The sequence below is a fragment of the Schistocerca gregaria genome, chromosome 8 (genome assembly GCF_023897955.1).
Source record: "Schistocerca gregaria isolate iqSchGreg1 chromosome 8, iqSchGreg1.2, whole genome shotgun sequence".
Classification (NCBI taxonomy): domain Eukaryota; kingdom Metazoa; phylum Arthropoda; class Insecta; order Orthoptera; family Acrididae; genus Schistocerca; species Schistocerca gregaria.
The window spans coordinates 498,695,557-498,719,870 of record NC_064927.1 but is presented as its reverse complement, the minus strand read 5'-3'; the positions used below and the strand labels follow the sequence as shown (position 1 = coordinate 498,719,870).

General features: G+C 38.7%; 1 protein-coding gene across 4 annotated transcripts in view; it reads left to right on the top strand.

Moving 5' to 3' along the window:
* Positions 1–24,314, top strand: part of LOC126285345 (myrosinase 1-like) — a 502,449-nt gene that overhangs the window by 242,170 nt on the left and 235,965 nt on the right. For all 4 annotated transcript variants that reach the window (XM_049984661.1, XM_049984663.1, XM_049984664.1 and 1 more), the window contains 2 exons: positions 6,534–6,833; positions 23,557–23,690. In XM_049984661.1, the coding sequence (XP_049840618.1) occupies positions 6,668–6,833; positions 23,557–23,690 (300 nt within the window). In that variant the 5' untranslated portion in view covers positions 6,534–6,667. The remainder of the gene's footprint in view (positions 1–6,533; positions 6,834–23,556; positions 23,691–24,314) is intronic.

Genomic DNA, 24,314 nt, shown 5'->3' with positions numbered 1-24,314 from the left:
TTAACATCTGTGGAGAGTTGTTGAGAGATGCAGAAATAACGTCAGTTGTGGCCCAGGAAATTGTGTTGGGACACATGTTGTTCATGTTGTGTATTAATGACCTTTCAGACAACATAAAAAGGGCCTCAGACTTTTCGCGTGTAATGCGATTAGATACAGGGTGCGGCAGCGTTCATAGTAGGATATAAAAAACACGCCATCGGGCAGTAACTGTAACTTATTTATTACCTCTTATTTCAATTAAGTTAATGGTATGCCATTTACCAATGTGTAAGTCATTGTCCATTGGTGGATTACTTTTTGAATATGACTCCTGTCAAATGACGCCCCCTCTGCGCAAACACATTCATCTACGCGGCTTAGGAAGCTTTCCATAACCCGGCGTAACGTATTCCCTGGGACATTGCCGACGGCAGTTCTGATGCGATCCTTCCAACTCAGGAGTGGTGGCCGGAATTTGCATGGATTTCTTGCGACCGACATTTCCCGGTAGAGTAATTTCCCGTTTTGGTGACGTTTCCTGGCCGCCTCGCTCACCGACCTTTCAAGTGCAGACATTTTCCTTTGATGCTAACTGAAGCAAGAAGTGTTCCGAACACGTTGTGCCACCACTCCTGAGTTGAAGGATCGCATCAGAACTGCCGTCTGCAATGTCCCAGGGAATATGTTACGCCGAGTTATGGAAAGCTTCCAAAGCCGCGTAGGTGAACGTGTTGTGCAGAGGAGGCCGGCATCACTTGACAGGAGTCAAATACAAAAAGTAATCCACGCAATGGACAATGACTTACACATTAGTAAATGGCATACCTTTAACTTAATTGACATAAGAGGTTATAAATGAATTACAGTTACTGCCCGATGGTGTGTTTTTAATATTCTACTATGAACGCTGCCGCTCCCTGTATAATGAGGTAGTTTGAAAAAACCTGCACAAATATTCACTTAGATCTTGATAAGATTTTGAAGTTGGCAATTTGCTGTAATTGTTTAGAATTGTAGAACGGGAAAAAGCTTAATATCCTATGTCTAAAATTTCAGTGAGCTAAAGTTGGAATCGGTAATCTCATACAAATACTTGCGTGAGGGGGGAGATCGGTTTATTAGTAGAATATTAGGGAAATGGAATCAGTGTACAAAGGAAATCACTCTTGCGACATGTCCTAGAATACTGCTGAAGTATGAAGGGCCCGTACCAAATAGGACTAACAGGGGCTACTGAAGGTATACAGCGAAGAGCAGCGTGGATGATTTCAAGTTTGTCTGAACCGTAGGAAAGTGTCGCGGAGAAGCTAAAAGCACTGAACAGGCAGACTCTTGAATATAGACGCAAACTTTCCCGTAAGAGACCACTCATCTTAAATGATGAATCTAGGAATGTATCTACTCCTGTCTGTACGTGTCAGTCACGCAGGGACCGAGAAGACCGCGTTGGTCTGTTCAGCGGGTACAGTGGCACGTGTCCTCTGGCAAGCAATTAACAGTGGTTTGCACAGTATGGATGTACGAGTGTGAGTCAAATGAAAACCTTAAATATTTTTTAAATATTATTTATTGTGCGGAAGAGGTACAACGCTGTATCACTTTTCAACATAATCTCCCCCACGCTCAGTGCAAGTCTGCCAGCCCTTACAAAGAGCATAAATTCCTTTAGAAAAAATTCTTTTGGTAGTCCGCGCAACCACTTATGCACCGCGTGGCGTACCTCTTTATCAGAACGGAACTTCTTTCCTCCCATTGCGTCTCTGAGTGGTCCAAACATATGGAAATCACTGGGGCAACGTCTGGTGAGTATGGTGGATGAGGAAGACACTCAAAATGCAGCTCAGTGATTGTTGCAACTGCTGTACGGGCAGTGTGGAGCCTTGCATTGTCACGTTGCAAAAGGTCACCTGCTGACAGCAGTCCACGTCGCTTTGATTTGATTGCAGGTAAGCCTCAGATGATTTATTAGGAGATCTGTGTATGATTCACTGGTGACAGTGGTCCCTCTAGGCACGTAATGCTCCAAAAATGACGCATTTTTCGTCGTAAAAGAGAGTAAGGATAACCTTCCCTGCTGATGGTTCTGTTCGAAACTTCTTTAGTTTTGTTGATGGCGCCATTCCTTGCTCGCTCTCTTCGTTTCCGGTTAACAAGCCTCAACACGTCGTTTTCTCATTTCAGGAGTCAGCTGCCGTGGCACCCATCTTGCAGATACTTTGTGAAACTGGAGCACATCATGCACAGTGTGGTGTGCTGACCCATGACTAATCTGTAAACATGCTGCATTGTCATTCAGTGTCACTCTGTGGTTTTCCTCCACTGTGGCTTCAACTGCTACAATGTTCTGTGGACTCACAACTCGTTGTGCCTGACGTGGACGAGGAGCATCTTCCACTGCAGTCACACCATTTGTGAACTTTCTACTCCATTCGTAGACTTGCTGCTGTGGCAAACATGCATCACCGTACTGAACCCTCACTCGTCGATGAATTTCAATAGGTTTCACACTCCCACTACGCAAAAACCGAGTAACAGAACGGTGTTCTTCCCTGGTGCAATTGGCAAGTGGGGCGGCCATCTTTATACTGATACTACGACGGCATGTGTGCATCTGCACTATGCTGCCACCTACAGGCCACTCTGCACGCTGTTTGTAGCACGCCTCCCAACTTACAGGATATAGGCGCGAAAATTCGATTTTTTATTACAAATTTAATGTTTTCATTTGTCTCACCCTCGTAGATGTAGAATTAAATGATCTGTTTGGCGGATAAACATGTCAAAAGCCTAATTAAAGAAGTGGCTGGTGTATTGGTTACATTTCGGATTCCTGCATTTAGACTTATATGATAAACATAGCCGTTGAGAGAAAGTCTTACAAGGAGGACACCAGATAGCATTTGGATTTTTGTAATTTTTTATGTTTATAATACATGACGTTTAGCACTGAAATGTTAATATCCCAAAACATTTCCTGCAATTCTTAAAAATTCGTGAGAAAATCCACTTTGAATTTTCCCGTGAGTCTTCAACAACCTAAACATGGGTCCAGTTTTCGGCGAGCAGCGCGACGCTGTTCTGTGGTAGAGTAGAATGCTCGCCAACCATGTGAGCGGCCTGGCTTCGATTCCTGGTCGAGGCAAATTCTTAAATACTGGTGTGGCTCCTACGAGCATTTTCGTGAAGCGTAAAATACGTAAAGATGAAAAATAAATCGATAGTTGTCGTGTCTGGTAATTGCTGGTTCGTGTCTCATTTCGGTCATTATTTTCTCCGTTTTCTCCTGTGCAATGGAGTATCTACGTCATTTAAATATGCAATTTATCAGATATATGTTGATAACACATATTTAATTGCCATTTTTGTGATAGATGCGTATCTTCCTATTTCTAATTATATATCGCACAGAAAATTTAGTTTTCATCACAAATATAAATATCTGATTGACTGTCTTTTATAACAGATAGTTAATTAGGAATGTTTAAATTTTAAAAAAATATCAGAAACGATTTTTTTCAATCTAGATGTATTTTACGCTTCACGCGAATGCTCTTAGAACTTGGAGTTTTGTTTAAAAGTTTACGTTATCCAGGAATTGAATCCATGGCATCCACTTGGCTTGCAAACGATCTACCTCAGTGCCACGCTACCCCTTCGAAACGAAGATCTTGTTTTAGGGTATGAGAGACAGTTGGAAAAACATGAAAATCAATTTTGTTGAGACTTTTTGAGAGTTGCATGGTACTCCTTCGGGAGAACAATATTGTGCCTGAGCGGTCTGACATCTCCGATACATACATTTGTGAGAAACAGGGAAACTGCTCTCGACGTTTCTCTCATTATGAATGCAGAAATGTTGTCAGAACTCCCACGAAAATCCCTATTTGAGAGTACAGAGTGTAATGAAAGAGGGATACTGCATGTAATATTTGAATTCTGTCCTTCAAGTCCCATGAATATGAAAGAAAAAATACAAGAATCCGATTGTCAAGCGGTTTCCTTGCCAGCTCCAGCTCAGATATACGTGTATTACTTTGTACCAGATGTATAACTATTTGTTTAAATAACTGTATAGGCCGGCCAGAGTCGCCGAGCGGTTCTAGGCGCTACAGTCTGGAGCCGCGCGACCGCTGCGGTCGCAGGTTCGAATCCTTCCTCGGGCATGGATGCGTGTGATGTCATTAGGTTAGTTAGGTTTAAGTAGTTCTAAGTTCTAGGGGACTGATTACCTCAGAAGTTAAGTCGCATAGTGCTCAGAGCCATTTGAACCATTTGTGCACATCTGTCAACATTTGCGGTACCCAACGTGCGCACAATTTTCGGTAATTCAATTGCTCGGTCACAATGCCATTCAAAACAGTACGAGAAACATTACGAAAGTCATCGCGCAAGGAGGAAATCGTAAAGCACCTGTTTCCTCAAACCTTGTTGTCCACTTCCTGCACCAAACTTTCATTAACGACCGAAAGACGCCTACTCCGTTGTTCATAATGCACATTTGTGCGGCCATCTTTAAATGCTCTCACCCACTTTCTTATCATTCCATCACTCATAATGTTTTCTCCGCAAACTCCACAGATATCAAGATGAGTATCGATCGCTTTCAGGCCTTCATCACTAAGAAATCTCATAACAGCCCGTACTTCAGAGTCGCCGGGACTCACGACTATCGGAGGAATCTCAAACACTCTGTACACAACGTAAACCAGGAAGAATCAGACTGTGATGGAGTCAGCGAGTAGATTAAGGTACAGGCTTTCATGTGAAAATAAAATTATTGAGGTATCTAAGCACCTCTTTTTTAATTTCGACGGTACATACTTAAAAAAAAAACGCATCGTTCTTTCCCCGATGTGGTTATAGTCCTCACTTTCGTGATTCGTGTTCTTTAGAAAACATGCATAAAAATCAGTTCTGAACAAAACATAGAGACAAAAGCACAATTGCTGGCACCTACATTACTATTAGAAGCAGCATACTGAACATACTGAATATCGAATAATATTTTTATTGTATTATTGATTCTTGTCATTTGTAGCAATTATTGTACTCTACTGGCCATTAAAATTGCTACACCAAGAAGAAATGCAGGTCATAGACGGGAATGCATTGGACAAATATGTTGTACTAGAGCTGACATGTGATTACACTTTCACGCAATTTGGGTACATAGACCCTGATAAATCAGTACCCAGAACAACCACCCCTGGCCGTAATAACGGCCTTGATACCCCTGGGCATTGAGTCAAATAGAGCTTGGATGGCGTGTATACGTACAGCTGCCCATGCAGCTTCTACACGATACCACAGTTCATCAAGAGTAGTGACTGGCGGATTGTGACGAGCCAGTTGCTCGGCCACCATTGACCAGACGTTTTCAATTGGTGACACATGTGGATAACGTGCTGGCCAGGGCAGCAGCTGAACATTTTCTGTATCCAGAAAGGCCAGTACAGGACCTGCAACATGTGGTCGTGCATTATACTGCTGAAATGTAGGGTTTCGCAGGAATCGAATGAAGGGTACGGCCATCTGAAATGTAACGCCCACTGTTCAAAGTGCCGCCAATGAGAACAAGTGGTGACCGAGACGTGTAACCGATGGCACCCCATACCATCACGCCAGGTAATACGCCAGTATGGAGATGACGAATACACGTTTCCAATGTGTGTTCACCGCGATGTCGCCAAACACGGATGCGACCATCATGACGCTGTAAACAGAACCTGGATTCATCCGAAAAAATGACGTGGCATTCGTGCACCCAGGTTCGTCGTTGAGTACACCATCGCAGGCGCTCCTGTCTGTAATGCAGCGTCAAGGGTAACCGCAGCCATGGTCTCCGAGCTGATGGTCCATGCTGCTGGAAACGTCGTCGAACTGTTCGTGCAGATGGTTGTTGTGATGTGGCTTCACGATCCGTTACAGCCGTGCGGATAAGATGCCTGTCATCTCGACTGCTAGTGATACGAGGCCGTTGGGATCCAGCACCGCGTTCCGTATTACCCTCCTCAACGCACCGATTCCATATTCTGCTAACAGCCATTGGATCTCGACGAACGAGAGCAGCAATGTCGCGATACGATAAACCGCACTCGCGATAGGCTAGAATCCGACCTTCATCAAAGTCGGAAACGTGATGGTACGAATTTCTCCTCCTTACATCATCACAACTGCGTTTCACCAGGCAACGCCGGTCAACTGCTGTTTGTGTATGAGAAATCCGTCGGAAACTTTCCTCATGTCAGCACGTTGCAGGTGTCGCTACCGGCGCTAACCTTGTGTTAATGCTTTGAAAAGCTAATCATTTGCATATCACGGCATCTTCTTCCTGTCGGTTAAATTTCTCGTCTGTAGCACGTCATCTTCGTGGTGTAGCAATTTTAATGGCCAGTAGTGTATTAGGGGCAACATACTGAACTGACGTGGTCTGAATATCGAATAATACTTTTGTTGTATTCTTTGATTCTTGTCGTTTGTAGCAGTTATTATACATACATCGTCAATAAACTCCTATGTTTCCCTAAACCAAGGCTACATTTCACTTCCAGGTTTGGTTGGCAGTCGGCCACTGACGTGTCGTGTTCCCTACCTCTGCTGGTGGTGGGTGAGCCCCGCCTCCAGTAACGCTGCCTGCCTCTCTTTCTTTGCGCCCGCCCGCCTGCAGCAGTGAGTAGTTCGTGCGATGGCCGCCACCGCGTCGCTGGCGCTGGCCGCGGCGCTGCTCTCTCTCGCCGGCCTCTCCAGGGGATCCCCCCAGGATGGCCTGCCCAGCCGGGACTTCCCGCCGGGCTTCATGTTCGGCGCGGCCACCGCCGCCTTCCAGATAGAGGGCGCCTGGAACCTCAGCGGTAGGTCTTACTCACTTGCAGCACCCCTCACGTTCCTTCTTGTCAACAGCCTCTGTCACAGCTACTCACAGAAGCGCAGCAGACGTCAGAATTAACATGTGTACAACAATAGCTAGTTTTTGAGTACAGATCGAAAGGACATTTCACACAGTTGGACGATGACTATCTCGTAACAAGTATTCAAAACGTCGAAATGTCCTGACGGGTTAAAAGTGTTTGCTCGGTGGCAGCTCGAATCTGGAACCTTGGCTTTCACAGACTGTGCTCTTAGCAGCTGAGCCATCCAGGCGTGACTGACCACCCGCCCTCACAGCCTTACGTCAGCCAGTACCTCATAGTCTACCTTCCAAATTACGTAGAAGCTCTCCTGCATGCCTTACAGGACTATGGAACGGAACCCATTAAAGGCTTTCCTTTACCAAAGTATGCGATACCCTCCAAATTCAACCAGTTTAACGAGTATTTATGATCATAGAAAAGTTATTGTGTATGTTAACAATGATTGCATGACATGTTTCCATAAACAGTCAACCCATTTAATTATACTGAATAACTGACCACACAAAAGTTAATATCACTTGATCACTGATACAGCAAATGTCATCATGTAAAAACACTAAGTTTAATTTGAACGGATGTCTTGTGACGTCCGCTTCGACCAAACGCAACGAACTGTATCGAACAAAATGAGTAAATATGTACATATATAAGTTGGTAGAGCACTTGCCCCGAAAGGCAAAGGACCCGAGTTCGAGTCTCAGTCCTGCACATTGTTTTAATCTGCCAGGAAGTTTCCTGTAGAACCTGTTTGTGGCCAGGGAGAAGTAGCAGCGTTAAATATGGCAGACGTAAGTTTGGCTGTAAAGGGAAACTGTTATGAAAAGTATTTAATTCTGTAGTAATTCAGAGAATGAAGCCACAGTAATTTTCATGGTGATCCCAATAAAACTAGAATACTCATCATATCTTTAATAGCTTAGGATTTACTGTTAATGTGGAATTAACAATTTTTGTAACAAAGACCTGAATGCTGAAACCTGAACGCGTACGTCGATTATAATGATCGACATTTCCTATAAAAGCGCGTCAATAAAATGACAAATGTCGTAAATATCAACTCTGTAACATTATTTGTTTAAAAAATAAAGTAAATTTAAATAATCAGTATTTACAGATTATGAGATCACCGTTTCCTCCACACAAAACACATTGAACTATGACAGCATGCCACCTTATTGAATCATTAGGTAGTAGAATATTTGTTGTAAAGTTTAGTTGGGCGGGGGGGGGGGGGGTTGATTTCGGAGGGAAGAGACCAAACTGCGAGGTCAAAGGGTCCATCAGATTAGGGAAGGGTGGGGAAGGAGGTCGGCCGTGCCCTTTCAAAGGAACCATCCCGGCATTTGCCTGAAGCGATTTAGGGAAGTCACGGAAAACCTAAATCAGGATGGCCGGACGCGGGATTGAACCGTCGTCCTCCCGAATGCGAATCCAGTGTGCTAACTACTGCGCCACGTCGCTCGGTTAAAGTTTAGTGCATAATAGTTACTTTTGTTCTTTATTTATTTATCAGAAAGTACAGTAGTGCAAGGCTACTGGCCTTGGCGTTAAAGGTTAAGAAGGAAATTGTATTGGTTGTATGAAAAAGAATTTAACGTTTGTTATGCAATAGATATTATTGTTATTTTATTTAGAACGTGAAAGTGATCAAACTTTGAATAGTTACATAAATTAAAATGTAGAATACTGTAGAATAAGCCGTAGCCAATGAGATGGACGGCTTCAGGGAAGGGAACTGCCCTAGTCATTTGAGCGAGGATGTTCGCGCGCGGGAAAACGCGGTCTGAGACGGGCAGAAGGACAGCGCTGGGGGAGACGCGAAAGCAGACGGTCTGTCTTTAGGCAGCCAGGAAGTGAAACGACTTATAAAATGTCGCGTTGTGTGGTATCGCGGGACTTAGTCTCTGAGCGATGAGCATGCGGGCTCCTGGTGTGAACTCCAACTTCTCGCGTAGACAACTTGCATTTCGCGATGACATTGTGAATGATCGAACTGAGTGAAATGGATATACGCACGAGTGTAATTGTAATTCTAAATGCGACCTATTTCGCAATTACTTTGCTTTCTGAATAAACACTATTCTAACCAAATTGCACTGAGTGTCCTACATCATTTATGGGTCGTTAATTTTGCTCCCAATATTATTATTATTGTTGCTATATGTTGTATTAAAATTGTATGTTTCATGCGATTTCGCAAACTTGCCATCAGCCAAACAATTTAACCAAAAGGGCACAAGTGACCAATTTAGGGCGTGAGGTTCAACCCCTAGACGACTTTGAGCCAAGACTTTTAGAGGAAGAGGAACCGCATGTGAGCCCGAACACCTTTGGAATGTTAGCTCGCACCCAAGAGCCGAAATCAGAGAAGGTGGTTATTTTGGACGCTGGAGTGTGGTGCGAAATCAACTTTCTTACTCATCCCAAAAGTGTTCCTTTGGGTTGAGGCGTGACTCTCGGTGACCCCGTCCATTTCAAGAATGTAATGGTCCACAAAATCTTGCTTCACAGACGCTACTTTATGGCAGCACCTGCTCAGGACATCGCTGCTGGCACTACACGTGACGCCAGGTAACGTTCTACAGGATCCACCACACACGAACACTACCAGTGTACAGAATGGCTCACCACTCCGAAAGACTCGTTTCCGGTCGTCCACTGGCCTCGCTGATCACGTCGCCTGAGGAAATGTGTGGCTCATGAAGTGCCTCTCCACCATTGCACCCCAACTTCCTACCCGCAGTCTCTGCGCTACCCAAACTCCGGGAAGCACCTTGGAACTTTCGAGCGATTTCTTCTGCTGATTTCATGCGATGCTTTTTGGAACGACACCCTGCAATGCTCGACGGTCCCTCTCCATCAGTGCTTCAGGTCTGCCAAATCTTGGTTTACCAGTGGTTGTTTCTCCTAAGAGTCGACTTGTGCAGCTATAGAAGGGGTGAAATGTTGCTGGTCATTCTGCTGCTCAGGTGGTATCCAGGGACAAGTCACGAGATCCCTGCCGGGACCACCCTGCTGTTTCTGCTCACCTGCTGACACCACACTGCTCACCCGCCTGCTCCTCTGTGGCGCATCCGCCACTCGTGACATCTAGTGGTCAGTTCCGCACTACGTACGAGTTCAAATGGTTCAAATGGCTCCGAGACTATGGGACTTAACATCTGAGGTCATCAGTCCCCTAGAACTTAGAACTACTTAAACCAAACTAACCTAAGGACATCACACAAATCCATGCCCGAGGCAGGATTCGAACCTGGGACCATTGCGGTCGCGCGGTTCCAGACTTAAGCGCCTAGAACCGCTCGGCGGGCAACGTACGGGTGTCCAATAGTTTTCATCACATAGTTTATCCACGCATCCCACGGGTCTCGCACCCCAGCCCACTTTCAAATACCCCCAGTTCGTCTCGCAGCCCTTCGTGACAGACTGACGAAGTGCCTCTGCATTACTAACTGTTTTAGGTGGCTGCAAAGGACTGAGAGTGAGGGAAGTGTAGGTAGCTTGCCCTTTTCTCACACGATGTCCTGCGAACTATAGATAAGTGGCAACAGTTAGATTCCATATTCCTAGATTTCTGGAAAGCGTTTGACACAATCATCCACTGCAGACTGTCCAAGAACGTCCTAGAGTGTGAATTAGGATCCCAGAGCCGGCCGCGGTGGCCATGCGGTTCTAGGCGCTGTAGTCCGGAACCGCGCGACTGCTACGGTCGCAGGTTCGAATCCTGCCTCACACATGGATGTGTGTGTGATGTCCTTAGGTTAGTTAGGTTTAAGTAGTTCTAAGTTCTAGGGGACTGATGACCTCAGATGTTAGGTCCCATAGGGCTCAGAGCCATTTGAACCATTTTTTTAGGATCGCAGATAGGTGAATCACTCGAAGGCTTCTTATTAGCAGAACACAGTACTTTATCCTCGACGGCGAGTGTTCACCAGAGACATGTCTATCGCTAGGCGTACCCCTAGGGAACTGTGACAGGGCTGGACTAGTCCTCGATAGACAAAAATTATCTGAAGGATAGGCTAAGCAGCAACTTTCTAGTCTTCTGATTATCATATAATGCACAGGGAAGCATCTTCGTTGAACGACTGTAGAAGGACACTGGATGATTTGGACAGGCTTCCTGTCATGTTGCAATAAATGTAGATAGTTGTAAGTTTACACAGCTGAGTAGGAAAGAAATCCCGCAATGTTCCAATAGTATATTAGTGGTTTCGTGCTTGACACAGTGAGTTCAGTTAAATAACTAGGCGTAACTTTGCAAAGCGGTATGAAATGGAACGAGCACTTAAGATCGTTAAGAGGAAAGGCGAATAATCGACTTCGGCTTATTGGGAGTATTATAGGAAAGTGTATCTTATTTACAAAGCAGGCCACCTTCTGAACAATACTACGCCCCATCCCTGACTACTACTAGAGTGTCTGCGATCCACACCGGATCAGATTAAGGGAAGGGGCCGATGTAGTTCGAAGACGTGCTTGATTTGTCACTAGAAGTTTCTATCAGCATGTGAGTATCTCGGAGAACTAAAATGGGAAACCCCAGAGGCAAGACGACATTCATTTCACGGAACACTACTGAACAAATTTACAGAACCCAAATTTGCGTCTGACTACAGAAAGTTTCTATTTCCGCCAATTCACATTTCGCATAAGGACCAAGAAGACAAGATAACAGAAATTAGGGCTCATAAGGTGGCCATATACAGTTTTAATTGTGAGGTGAGTGGGAATCTAAATGACTGATGATGGTACAATATATTCTGCGCCATGCATCATACGTTGGCTTGTTGAAGTGTAGCTACCTAGCAACTGCGGTACACATTATACAGCGCTTTTCGAACGACGAGTTGTAGCTCCAACATGCACGATCCATATGCTTCCTTTTATTTGCAGACCAAAGGAATAGCTTTCTGAATAAAACTGTTGCAAAAACACCACAAAGACGTGCAGGAGGGACATGTGGACCTAGTGGACACTCACCTGAACTGCAACCCACACATAAATCCTGATTATGTTGCTTCTGGTGTCTACAGCTGGCTTGAGGATTTTCATTTAACTGTAAATGTTTTGGTAGTGCATTTGTGTATTAGAGTACATCGTGATCCTTTTACAAAATAAATGAGATTGTGACTTGAGAACATTATTATTCAGGAACTAAGGAGCTTCTTAGATAAGTTCATATCGAGTTAGTTTTGCTTTGGTGTGAATACCTTACCTCGAAATTTGCGAAAATATCTCACAAATCCCTGTTTAGAAAAAGAGGACAAAATATACAAAATTCATGTCCTATTTATGTATATGTTAAAGAAATACACTGAAACACAAAAACTAAAAGTATATGTACGAGCGCATCAGCAGTTTTTTGAAGCATGTATGCGGATTGGCTATAGTTTCCATTCAGTTTCATCAAGAAGGTGAAAAGTTAGGAACTGTGTTAGGAATTAGACATGTGACTCCACTTAACCAAAACTATGTTATACATCACATCCATTACAGATGACGAACTTCAAATGTCCTTTAAATTGGCGATTTGTGTGGGTATGATGTGCAACAAATCGCTTTATGGATTTGGTACAGTTTATTATACCATCAGCAAGTTGTCGACCCACTATATCCTCATCATCAGATGGTGGTGTTTGTTATGGAAGCACATATAGCTGCACTTGTTGCAGAGAATAATGTTCCTGCAACACGATCATCTGATACCAAGCCTGCAGTGTCACCAAAACTACTTAATCATAGAATGCATTGTTTTAAAACTCCAAAAAGGTGACTGGTTGTGCACATCATATCTTTATAAACCTCCTATTTCAAACAGCCTAGGAAGGGCCCTTCAGATCATTGAACTGGCATGAAGAAGAAATTCAGATAAATGGATCATATAGGGTTTGCAAATAATAATGTTACCTCAAAGTACTTAAACGATAGATAGATTTGATAAACAGAGCATGTATACAGTAGGCCTGAAGATTAGTTAAACTAAGATGACAGTAATACACTATAAGTATGCTGATAGGAAAATGATAACATTAATGATAAAATTATTGGAGAGGTTCCCGAATTTATTTGTTTAGGTGAAATGAAAACAAGAAGCAGGTGGATACTTAAAGATATAAATGGAAGGGCAAAAATGCTGTAGAGTTACTTGGAAAAGTAAGGGCTGTATTCAATATGAATTGCCAGTGCACCTTAAAGGGCAAGTTGGCAACCAGCACACATCGCTAGTACTCAGTCACAAAAATGACCCATGGGAATTGTATGAGCAAGTCAGCTCAGTGACTGATTGTTGTCCAATGAGCATTGGAGAGATTTATGCTGGGCATAATGAGAAGGCGCAGGAAACATAGTAGTCACAAAACAGGACAGTATTCGGGGATATGATAAAGTTCAATGTGAAATTCATGTGGAGAATGGCAGCAGATACAGTGAGGTGAGATGAAGGAAGCTGGGTGAAGTAGATTCCTTACTGAATTCCCATAGAGGGTGGCCTAATGGAAGACGCACTCACAACAAAGAAACAAGAAGCAGGACAAACATGGATGTGGCATTCTGAAGACCATAACGTAAGTCTAGAACAGGCCTCTACCCAGCAGCTCGTGTTAAGTACATGTTGACAGCGGTTTGGAAATGGAGGTCATTTGGTTGTGCCTAATTCCAGAAGAATATTATTATCAACATATAAGGAGGCACATTTCCAATAAAGAGGTAACGGGAAGAAAGAGAACATGAAAATATTTTATCCGTAACATTAAATATCGTCAGCAGGACACAGGAATCACATCAAGTTGATGTTCATACATGTTTCAATGCATTATCTGCTAATGAGGTATTTCTCCATAGTTGAGGGAAGACAACACTCCATGCAGATTGGGGATTACAAAACTCTTACTGCCTAATGAATTATGCACATGTTTCAGCACAATTCGAAATGCTTATTTATGTCACACCAGGAAGTTTAAAGATACATCTTCATCGTCTTAAACATTATATATATATAGGGAATACTTCGACATGTAACAAGGATTATTGTGATGTGTTATGCTACAGAGTTTTTTCTATTTTTTGGAATGGAGTACTTCAGTTAAACTCAGACTGTACATCAGAAACATAATTTAAAAATTTCAGAAAGTGAAGGAAACATCATATCAAATAAAGGAAAACATTCAGTACGATACAACTTAGGAGTCGATAATGGCTACATTAAGATTTTGTTTAGCTTTTGCCAATTTGACATCATCTACAAATATAGAAGTGCCATTGACTAAAAATGGATAAATGTCAAATGGTTTGTGACACCATATGCAGTATTTCAGGATACAATATGGACAAAAGTTGAGTCCTCCTCAGTAATCACTACTCACAACATAAATTTAAACTGTCTGCAGTTCAGTGGGAGAATACTCATGACAGAAATGGGAAACATCAGAATGTGCTTTAAAAAATTTCACATTCACAGACTGTAAATTATATATATATATTAAACTTCCTAGCGGATTAAGACTGTGTGCCAGACTGAGACTCGAACTCGGGACCTTTGCCTTTCGCGGGCAAGTGCTCTTCACTCTGCAGCAGAGTGTGCGCTGATATGCTTTCTTTCAGGAGTGCTTGTTCTGCTAGGTTCGCAGGAGAGCTTCTGTAAAGTTTGGAAGGTTGGAGACCAGGTACTGGCGGAAGTAAAGCTGTGAGGACAGTGTGTGAGTCATGCTAAGGTAGCTCAGTTAGTAGTGCACTTGCCCGTGAAAGGCAAAGGTACCGAGTTCAAGTCTCAGTCTGAAACACAGTTTTAAACTCCCAGGAAATTTCATATCAGTGCACACTCCGCTGTAGAGTGAAAAATTTCATTCTACACATATATTGATTACCTTCCCAATTTTCACAAAGTGGCCAGATTTCATTAAATATCACAAAAATAGTCAAAAAGTCACCAAAATGTCAGATTTTAATAACAAAAATGTCAAATTCATATGAATGAATAACAATCTGTTTTCTAAGCATTTTAACTGATCTTTGGAATATTCATGCTATTTTAAAACATTTTCAATTTTTGCCAAATATTTTTACTATTTTCTGAGAATTTTCACTATTAACTTCATGTTTGTTTTATTTGTCCAAATGGTTTTCAAATATTTTCGAAAAGATTTCAAGGAAAATCGTTAATTTAAAAAAATTAAAAAGCATAAAAATTTCAAATTTTCCAATAAACTCCTCAAGTAGGAACGGAAGGAGGGTTGCTATGATGCTTTTCAGTTACTTGAAAAATTAAAAAATTTCAATTAATTTGAAGAAAATTATTGAATTTTTCTAGAGGTATTAAATGAAATACCAAAATATTGTTAACACAATACTTTTTAAAACATTGAAAAATTTCAGCTATCTTATTATTACCAAATGTTTTGTTAAAATACTTCATTCCTTAAATGGAAGAATTTCTGCCTGCAATTCACTCACTAGACGTATTGAATATTGCAATAAAGTATAAGTAACTGTTACATTTACATCAAAATACAATCTTTATTAATGAGTCAGGTTTATACTCTAAACATTAAAAAACTAAAATATTAAAATTATTTCTAGATGCTTCAAAATAAAATTGTAATGAAAATTTCATCTATGTATGAGGATACTGAGAACAAAATTTGTCCTATTAATACATATTTCTTAAAAGAATTAATAGCAAATAAAATCAAACCTACAGATGATAATTTGGTTTATGGTTATATACAGGAAATATGTTAACAACAATTTAATAAGGATTATTGGAGAGATTATTTGTGCAAAAGACGAATAAAAATAAATCAGGAATGACGATTTCTTAAACAACTTTAATTTTTGTAAGGAACATCAAATAGAAGGCTTCAAAATTATTGTAAATAACAGTAAAGCTGTTGTTAAAGACTATTTCACATGAATTAATCATTATTTCCAATAAAAAGTCATACTTTTTGTCAAATTGTTAAAGTAGATTTTATGTTTTAATAAACTTATGCAACAATCTATAGGATCAAATTCTATACTATTTTTAAAATTTGTATTAGTATAACTAAAAATTGCTACTTCTAGTCTTGTAATTTCATGGTTTATGACTTAAATCAGAACTAAATGATCCTTTTAATCCTTTATCTAGACATTTTGCTAAATTTTTGTAGTGATTACCTAAATTTCTATTTACTCCAGCACTTGCTACTTTTTTGACATTTTTATTGTAGAATCATGATTAAACCATGTTAAACTATATTTACCAACAGTTTGACCATTATCTGAAATAATTATTCAACCTTGTTCTATTTCATCTTGTTTACAAAAATTGGAGTTGCTTAAGAAATAATTAGTCAATTATGTTTAATTAAAAATTCCTGAAGAACTTGTGCTATATCTAAAGGAAGCAAAAAATAATGTTCAATAGCTGTTAACTGTTTCTGGTAATGCTTATAATAATACTAATAATTTTCATGTGCTAATTCAATTTTATATGGAAATAGTTTAAATTTTTTATTACTTGTTATATATTATTTTGCTGTCTTCATGTATTATTTCTTCAACTACACTAGTTTATCTATTAAAAACTTATGGTAATTATGCTAAATACATTGATTTGCTAACGAAAATTTAGAAATTTGCTTCTTAAATAACTGTTAAGTCATCCACAAACATCGTTTGTTTTAATAATTGTCCTTCTAAAGCTACAGAACTTGTAAATTTAACAATCGTAATATTATTACAAGAAAGTTCTATTAGTCATTCAGATTTGCTTAATTTTTATTCATCTTTTGTGCAATTTATCTCTCCAATATTTGTCAATAAAATGTGGTTAAATACATTTTTTGTAAGTAAGTTTAATCGAAGTCCTCCATTGTGGATTTAATTTTACTTCCTAATAGGTCTGTTAAAGAATATGTATTTGAAGCACGATTTTTGTTTTCAATTTGCATTCATATAGAACATTTATTTAATTACAATTTTATTTTTCTTTATTTTTAGTTAAATCTACTATTTTATGTAGAAAATAGTTTATTATTACAAATAATGAATAAATTTTGAGTATGTTAATAACACAGTAATAAATATGTTGACTGTATTTTAATAGTTTCTGTTTTTGGACAGTTTACAATATAAACCTGGTTCATTAATACGATTTCTATCTGACTTTAAGTGTATGAGTTAGTTACACTTTAATTCTTCATAATTTTAAGTATATTTCGTTGGATGAAGAAATCGATCATTCAGAATCTTTTTTATTTAAGAAATTAAGTATTTTAACTAAATTTTTCATAATTTTGTTAAAATTATGAAGTAGCTGTTATTTTTTATATAAAATTTTTTTTATTAAATATATATTTGATATTTTATTTCCTAATTTTAGAAAAAGTATCAATTTTCTACATATTCATTAATTTTTGAAATTTTTACATTACCTGGAAAGTAGCTAGCAGCCCTTCTTCCTTATCTATCTGAAATACAATGAACATGAAGCAAGTAGTTTTTAGTTATTACATTAAATATATCAATGGACATTAGAGATACCCAGTTGATTATAGTTGTTCACATTTAACTAATAATAAAAAATTATAGAATGTATGAGGAGAGAAGATAACACATTCTGGAATTGAACATCTGAAGAGCCATCAAGGCATAATAACTTACACTTTTATTGTCTAGGTGCCATTGTTTATAACAACAAATAAGTTTGCCATCATGCTTATTTAACTGGAAAATATATAAGTCCATTAAGTAATGCTGGTAATTTACAACTAAATCATCCAAGCCTTGTAACAATTTATTTACGTAATTTATCAGGACATGATCCTCAGTTCTTCATAAAAGTACTCGATTTTGAGAAAAAAAGAAACAGATTTGATACCAGATAATTAGATAGTTTTGGTAAAAAATTCAAATTGTTACAACAGGATGTATTGATACATTTAAAATGAACCACCAAGTCTCAAAAAAACATTTATCGAATTCAAGAAACGATCAAATGACAACATTAAAAAAAATTTCAGGAAAATGTTGTAAATTCTGTAGTTTAAAGTGATTTATCCTTACGATTATACAGATAATTGGAAAAAGACTTTGAAGAAACAGGCCTTCTGACAAAACATCCTTTCTCTAGCAAATTCAATGAATGTGATGTTATTCATCAACATAATAAACAGTAGAAATTACTTCGAGCAAATTTTACTACAGAAAACCTTGGTAAAAATTGATTTATACTTCAGAAATGATGTTTTGTTACATAGAATATTTCTGAAAATTTTAGAAAAGCTTTTATAAAGTCTTATGATTTACATCGATCTTGATATGTTACAGTTCCTGATGTAGCTTTTGATTAGATGTTAAAAAGAAATGGTTTTAAATTATAGTTAGTGGATGATTACCACATGATACTACTGACTAAAAGGAAATACAGGCTGTATATCTGTGTTGTAAAATATAGTCAAGGAAAATAATAAATATATGAAAAATAATGATTAAAATAAAAATCAAATTATTTAACATACTTAAATGAAAGTGATTTATATACTGGGCTATGAGTCACTATTTTTAATGTGATGAATTTGAATGGGATAATCCAGATTATTTTGATTCTAAAAAAATAAAGCGTAATTCCTGATACTTCTAAATTTCAGTACAGTTTTCAAGCAGATTTAGAGTATTCAAAAACTTTAAATTATGAACAAAAGGTTTACCATTAGCTCTGAAAATAATTGTGCCTGGGACAAAAGAAATCTTATTAACAACTTTGAATGATAAACATGATTATCTGATTCATTAAATAAATCTCAGTTTTGTCTTTTGGAATGAGGATAACAAAAGTACATTATGTTTTAATACTTAAGCATTCACAATGATTGAAAAATTATGTAGATTTAAATACAGGAATGAAAGGTAAAGCAAAAAAATTAATGTATAATTGAATATTTGGAAAGTCGATGGAAAATAGAAACATAGCGGACATATAATTAGTTTCAGATACAAGAAAGAGCGAAAAATTTACAACAAAACCAATTGTCAATACAAGAACAACATTTAATAAAAACCTTGCTGCAATTCACACAAATAAGACCAAAATTGTGTTCAGTAAACTAATTTATATTGGAATGAGCATACTTGATCTGTCAAAAGAAATAATGTATAATTTTCACTATGGTGTTATGAAACCTAAATATGGAGGAAAAACTGAACTTTGTTGCCAAGCTATTGACAGCTCCATTTATAATATAGAAACAGAAGATATAAAGAAAATTTGTGATAAAGATAGTACAGGTTATTATGCAAAATATGTTTACAACATTCCTCAAGAAATAATAAGTATTTGTTAAATAAAAGATAAATGTAATGGAAAATTAATGGAGGAATTTTGTAGTTAAAGATCAAAAATATATGGTTACAAAATTTTTGATGTTTTTGAGAGAAGGCAAAAGGAGTTCATATATATGATGAAAAAAATAAAATAAGCTTACAAAATTATAAATATTGTTTGTTTAATAATACTGAACAATAAAGGACTATGAATATATGTAATAAATATATTATTTTATCTGTTGAGATTATTATGGAAATACATCTGGACCTAATGATGATAAGAGATACATTTTTGAAAATACGTATATACATACATAACCAAATTGAATAATATAATTAAATAATTCATAAATAGATTTTTGATTTTGTATAGCTTTAATTATTATAAAATTCACATTTGATATATTTGTCTTCCCCAAGAAAAAATCATTTTTATGGTCTTTGATTGTTAAGCAATATTCACAACCATCATAATTATGATTTAAACTCAAAACAGCAACAAAAATTTGAAAAATTCTATTATCTTAATTCTCAATATAGAATATACATGTGCTATTTAACATTTATATAGAATTATCAAAGAACACTTTTGATATGCCCTATAAGGTATTATTATTGTTAGAATTGTGTAACTCCTCCAAACCTTTTATTTGACACATTGATATTGAAATGATATTTTCAGTTAAAATTGTAAGGAAATAAATGATTGAAAACTGTGGGGCAGACCGATACTCAAACTGAGGCCCTTGCATTTTGCAGGCAAGTGCTCTACCATCTGATCTATCCAAGCATTACTAACAACTCGTCCTCTAAGCTTCAGGTACTGGCAGCAGAGGTACTGGCAATATTGAAGCTTTGAGGACAGGTTGTGTGATATACTTGGGTAGCTCAGATGGTAGCGATCTTACCCATGAAAGGTGAAGGTCCTGAGGTCGAGTCTCCTTCTGGCACACAGTTTTAATCTGCTAGAAAGTTTCATATCAGCACACACTCCGCAGCACTGGAGTGAAAATATATCATTTTGTACTGGGTTTTTCCATTTTTATATCCATATTTTAAAGTCAAAAATGTGGCAATGAGGGGCTGATTTCCCTGAATCCTGTGGAACATATTTGGAAAATGTTTAGACAAGTGAAACAAACATTCTAAGTTAATAGTGAAAATTCTCAAGAAATAGTAATAATACTTGAAAAAATGATAAACATGTTTGAAAAAACAGTGAAAAATATGACTGTATGGGTTATATGGGAATGAGCATGTGGTATGGACGATGATATAAAATACACTCTCTTTCATCATCTCGCTGAAAATCAGAGTTCTAAACTGTTCACAAGTTCCATATTATTTCCGAGCCACCAAGTACTACTGCACGAAAAGATTTAGACACACACATGACATAGCACAAACAGTTTAATGAGTCTCTGTAAATGGCATTGGACTTACAAATTTGGTTACATTTCATCAATGGGGTGCCAACTGACATTCGTTGCTATGCACACAGTGTTACATGAAATGATGTAATATAAGTGCAGGCATGATTTGAATGCAAAAATCACATACACGCTCATATATTGTTTAAAGTTTCACAAATTCGAGTGTATTTCCAATAAGAACAAAGAAAAATCGAAAGTCACAGTTCACAATAAATTAATTTCAGAGTCTGACTGAGTTTCTTAAGATCTTGGAGGTGGTTGAATAAACCGCAATTAATTATGTGAGCTACATTTAGAAAATCGTTAGAGCTCCGCATGATCTCAAACTATAAATTCCACAATGGTTGCACACTGCAACTGTCTAAGGGCAGCTTGCATCACACGCAAACCCCCTCCCACGCCCAAACAAAAAAAAACACATCTCCTAGGTGCCAAAGAATTTCTATAGCTAAAAGTAGGAACTCCGAATAATTTGCACATGTGAATATGGCACTATTTCCCACTCATCAGATAAAACTTTCTCGAAACACAGACTAAAACAGCCTGACCACATCCAACAGCGTACAAACATAGACTACACGCTGTTCACCCCGAAAACCTCAGTCAGCACCACTGAAATCATTGAAACCACTAAACATGAAAATTCTTAATATTCTTAATTTTTACCTTTTATATAAATATGATACGTCAATTCACATGAAATATTAACCAGATGTCAGTTTCTTTTACCTGCCATTGATTAATTACAAACAATAATTTCCTCCTTTTTTGGATTTATAAGTGCAAATATTAACAAACAATTTCAATTATACATTACATAATTTCACATCTATCTAAAGTTTACGGTACTGCCGCTACCTTTAATGTTTTTCTATGTACTTGACAAGAAAAACTATTTTTAATTGCAAGAAGTCCACTTTTCAGCCTCTCATTTAAATATTTGAATAATTTCAGTAAATATGCTGTCACAATCCGATACAGTTCTATGAGGTGGGTCCATAGACGTCTAGTTTGTTGCAATCACATAATGCGTTACCGACATATTCACTTTTACAGTTCAGGAATCATTTATTTCTTGTAACTTACGATAGCTTAGTAACTAATTCGAATATCGAAGGTACGTCTTCACGCTCGTAATTGTCCATCTGTTCTGCTTCAAATGAGCTTGCTGCCCCTTCAGTGACGGATATGATTCATCATTTATTAATATCGTGATATGCTTTGCGAGCTAACTTCCCATAAATGTTCTGGCTCACATGTAGTTCCTCTTCGTCTAAATGTCTTGGCTCAAACTCGTCTAGTGGTTGAACCGCACATGTCGCATTACACCCCCTAAATTAGACACTTGTGACAGTTAAATTGTCTGGCTGATGGCAAGTTGCCAAATACACAGTTAATATAATATCTGGAACTAAATTAACGGCCCATAAATGATTTAGTCACACAGTTGCGATTTGGTTAGAGTAATGTTTATTCAGAAAGAAAACTAAGAGCGAATGTTGTCGTATTTAGAGTTAGTTACACTCGAGCACATATCGAAATTCACTCCAGGCGCGCAGCTGCTCACTGCTCAGAGACTAAGTCCTGCGATACTACACAAGGCGAAATTTTCTAAGTCGTTTCACTTCCTAGCTGCCTAAAGATCCACTGTCCGCTTTTTGCGTCTCAATCCGAACTGTACCCTTTTGCGTCTCCAGCCGAACTGCCCCCTTTGGGTCTCGACCAGAACTGCTCTGTGCCCCTCTCCACTCGCGTTTCCCGAGCGCCGAACATCTTCGCCCAACTGACTAGTGCAGTTCCCATTCCGGAAGCCGTCCATCTGATTGGCTACAGCTTATTCCCTTTAACTCACAGCTTTAATTTTGCACTGGACTTGAAAAGCAGCCGTGATATACGAGCATCCATTAACCTGCCTGCTGGACAGGTTTATCCCACTCACCTTAGCGGCCTGTGGAATTCCGGAGACAATCCCATCTGTGGAGCATAGTATGAAATTGGCCATCCACGTGCTCCTGTCAAGGTGATTCCAGCTGTCAACGCGAATCTGATTCAATCTTAGCCACCCCTCTGTGCGTCCGCGGTCTCGAGTTTGTGACTAAGTGTTTCTACTCGTTACAGTAGGCTGTCGTGTCACAAAATGTTCCAAAAAAACGGTTCAAATGTCAAAAAAAGACGACTATTGTTGTTCGTAATGTAAATATTTGAGTTTTTTTATTAAAATCTGACGTTTTGGTAAAAACGTGTTTTTGGTGATATTTTGATGATTTTGTACTATTTTTGTGAAATTTAGTGAAACTTGACAGATTTGATGATTTTGTGAAAATTGTGACAGGAACTCCAATATATACCCCAATATAACTTGTATACTGGTCTGCAAGGAAATCGAAGTGGTAATAAAGACATTCTGTAAGAAACATAGTTCATGCATTGGACATAAAATCAAAACGCCAAAAAGACAATGACCAATAGAACAGAAGCGAAGTAACGAGATGGTAAGAGCAATCTGAATTGCAGCAAGGTATTAGGAAACTACAATTCACTCTAAGAGATTTGAAAAGTAAAACAGAGTGAATGAGGAAAATCAGAGACAAAGACAGTAGATTAGAAGCATGCTAAACAAACATACAATGTGAAGGGTGGTTTATGTTGGAGACAGAAGCTTAAGATCTGGGGGAAGTACTACTGGTCCAACAAGAAACTGGGTATCCCTTTTTACAAATGGAAGAGGGCAAAAAATATACAAAAATGACTACAAGGCTATTGACATATTGTTCTTAATCTCTCCAGTTTGGTGGTTCGTCGGCTCCATCAGACTTCCTCCCCAGTGTTGGTTTCATGTTAGAATTTCTGTCGTGACCTTATGACCTCTACCACTGCCTGTAGCTGGCGCAGTGCTGACCGCGTCCGTGTGGTCGTGTGTCCAGGCAAGGGCGAGAACATCTGGGACCGGTGGACGCACCAGCACCCTGAGTGGGTGGCCGACGGCAGCAACGCAGACGTCGCCTGCGACTCCTTCCACCGCTTCAAGGAGGACGTCCAGGCGCTCGTCGACACCGGGGTGAGTCGGTCAGAGGGCAACTCTCCAGTCTCACCAGCACACAGTGGCCCAAAGTGCACGCGACTGACGTAGCGTGTACCACCTGCCAGGAACGTACCTTCTCCATCTGTCAGTTGGTTCAGTGTGCTAACAATGGACGAAGCTGACATGAATCCATTAATCCTACGGTATATTGATAATTTTTACTTATGGAGCGTCTGTTTAATTTACATTTTTGTCACTGTGCCTATACGTTATAAACAGTTCTGGTGGTTGATGTTTCCCATTAAGTAGTAATGTTTTGAACTGTACTTAAAAGGTTGCATGAACAATTTCTTACATAATACTCTCCTGTTGCATTTTTGGTATTGTTCTTCTTCTTCTTCTTCTTCTTCTTCTTCTTCTTCTTCTGAATCCCATTTTTTGTTTTTTTCCCCACATTCCACAACACTATCAACTGAAAGCTTGTTTCAATGCAATGTTTTGGTTTCTGTTGCCGACTGTCAAATTTTGTCACCAAAGATCGAATGTTATCGCCAAACTTTCGAGTGTAATTGTTAAAGTATCTGTGATCTGTTCGTGTATGTGTGTGTGTGTGTGTGTGTGTGTGTGTGTGTGTGTGTGTGTGTGTGTGTGTGTGTTATG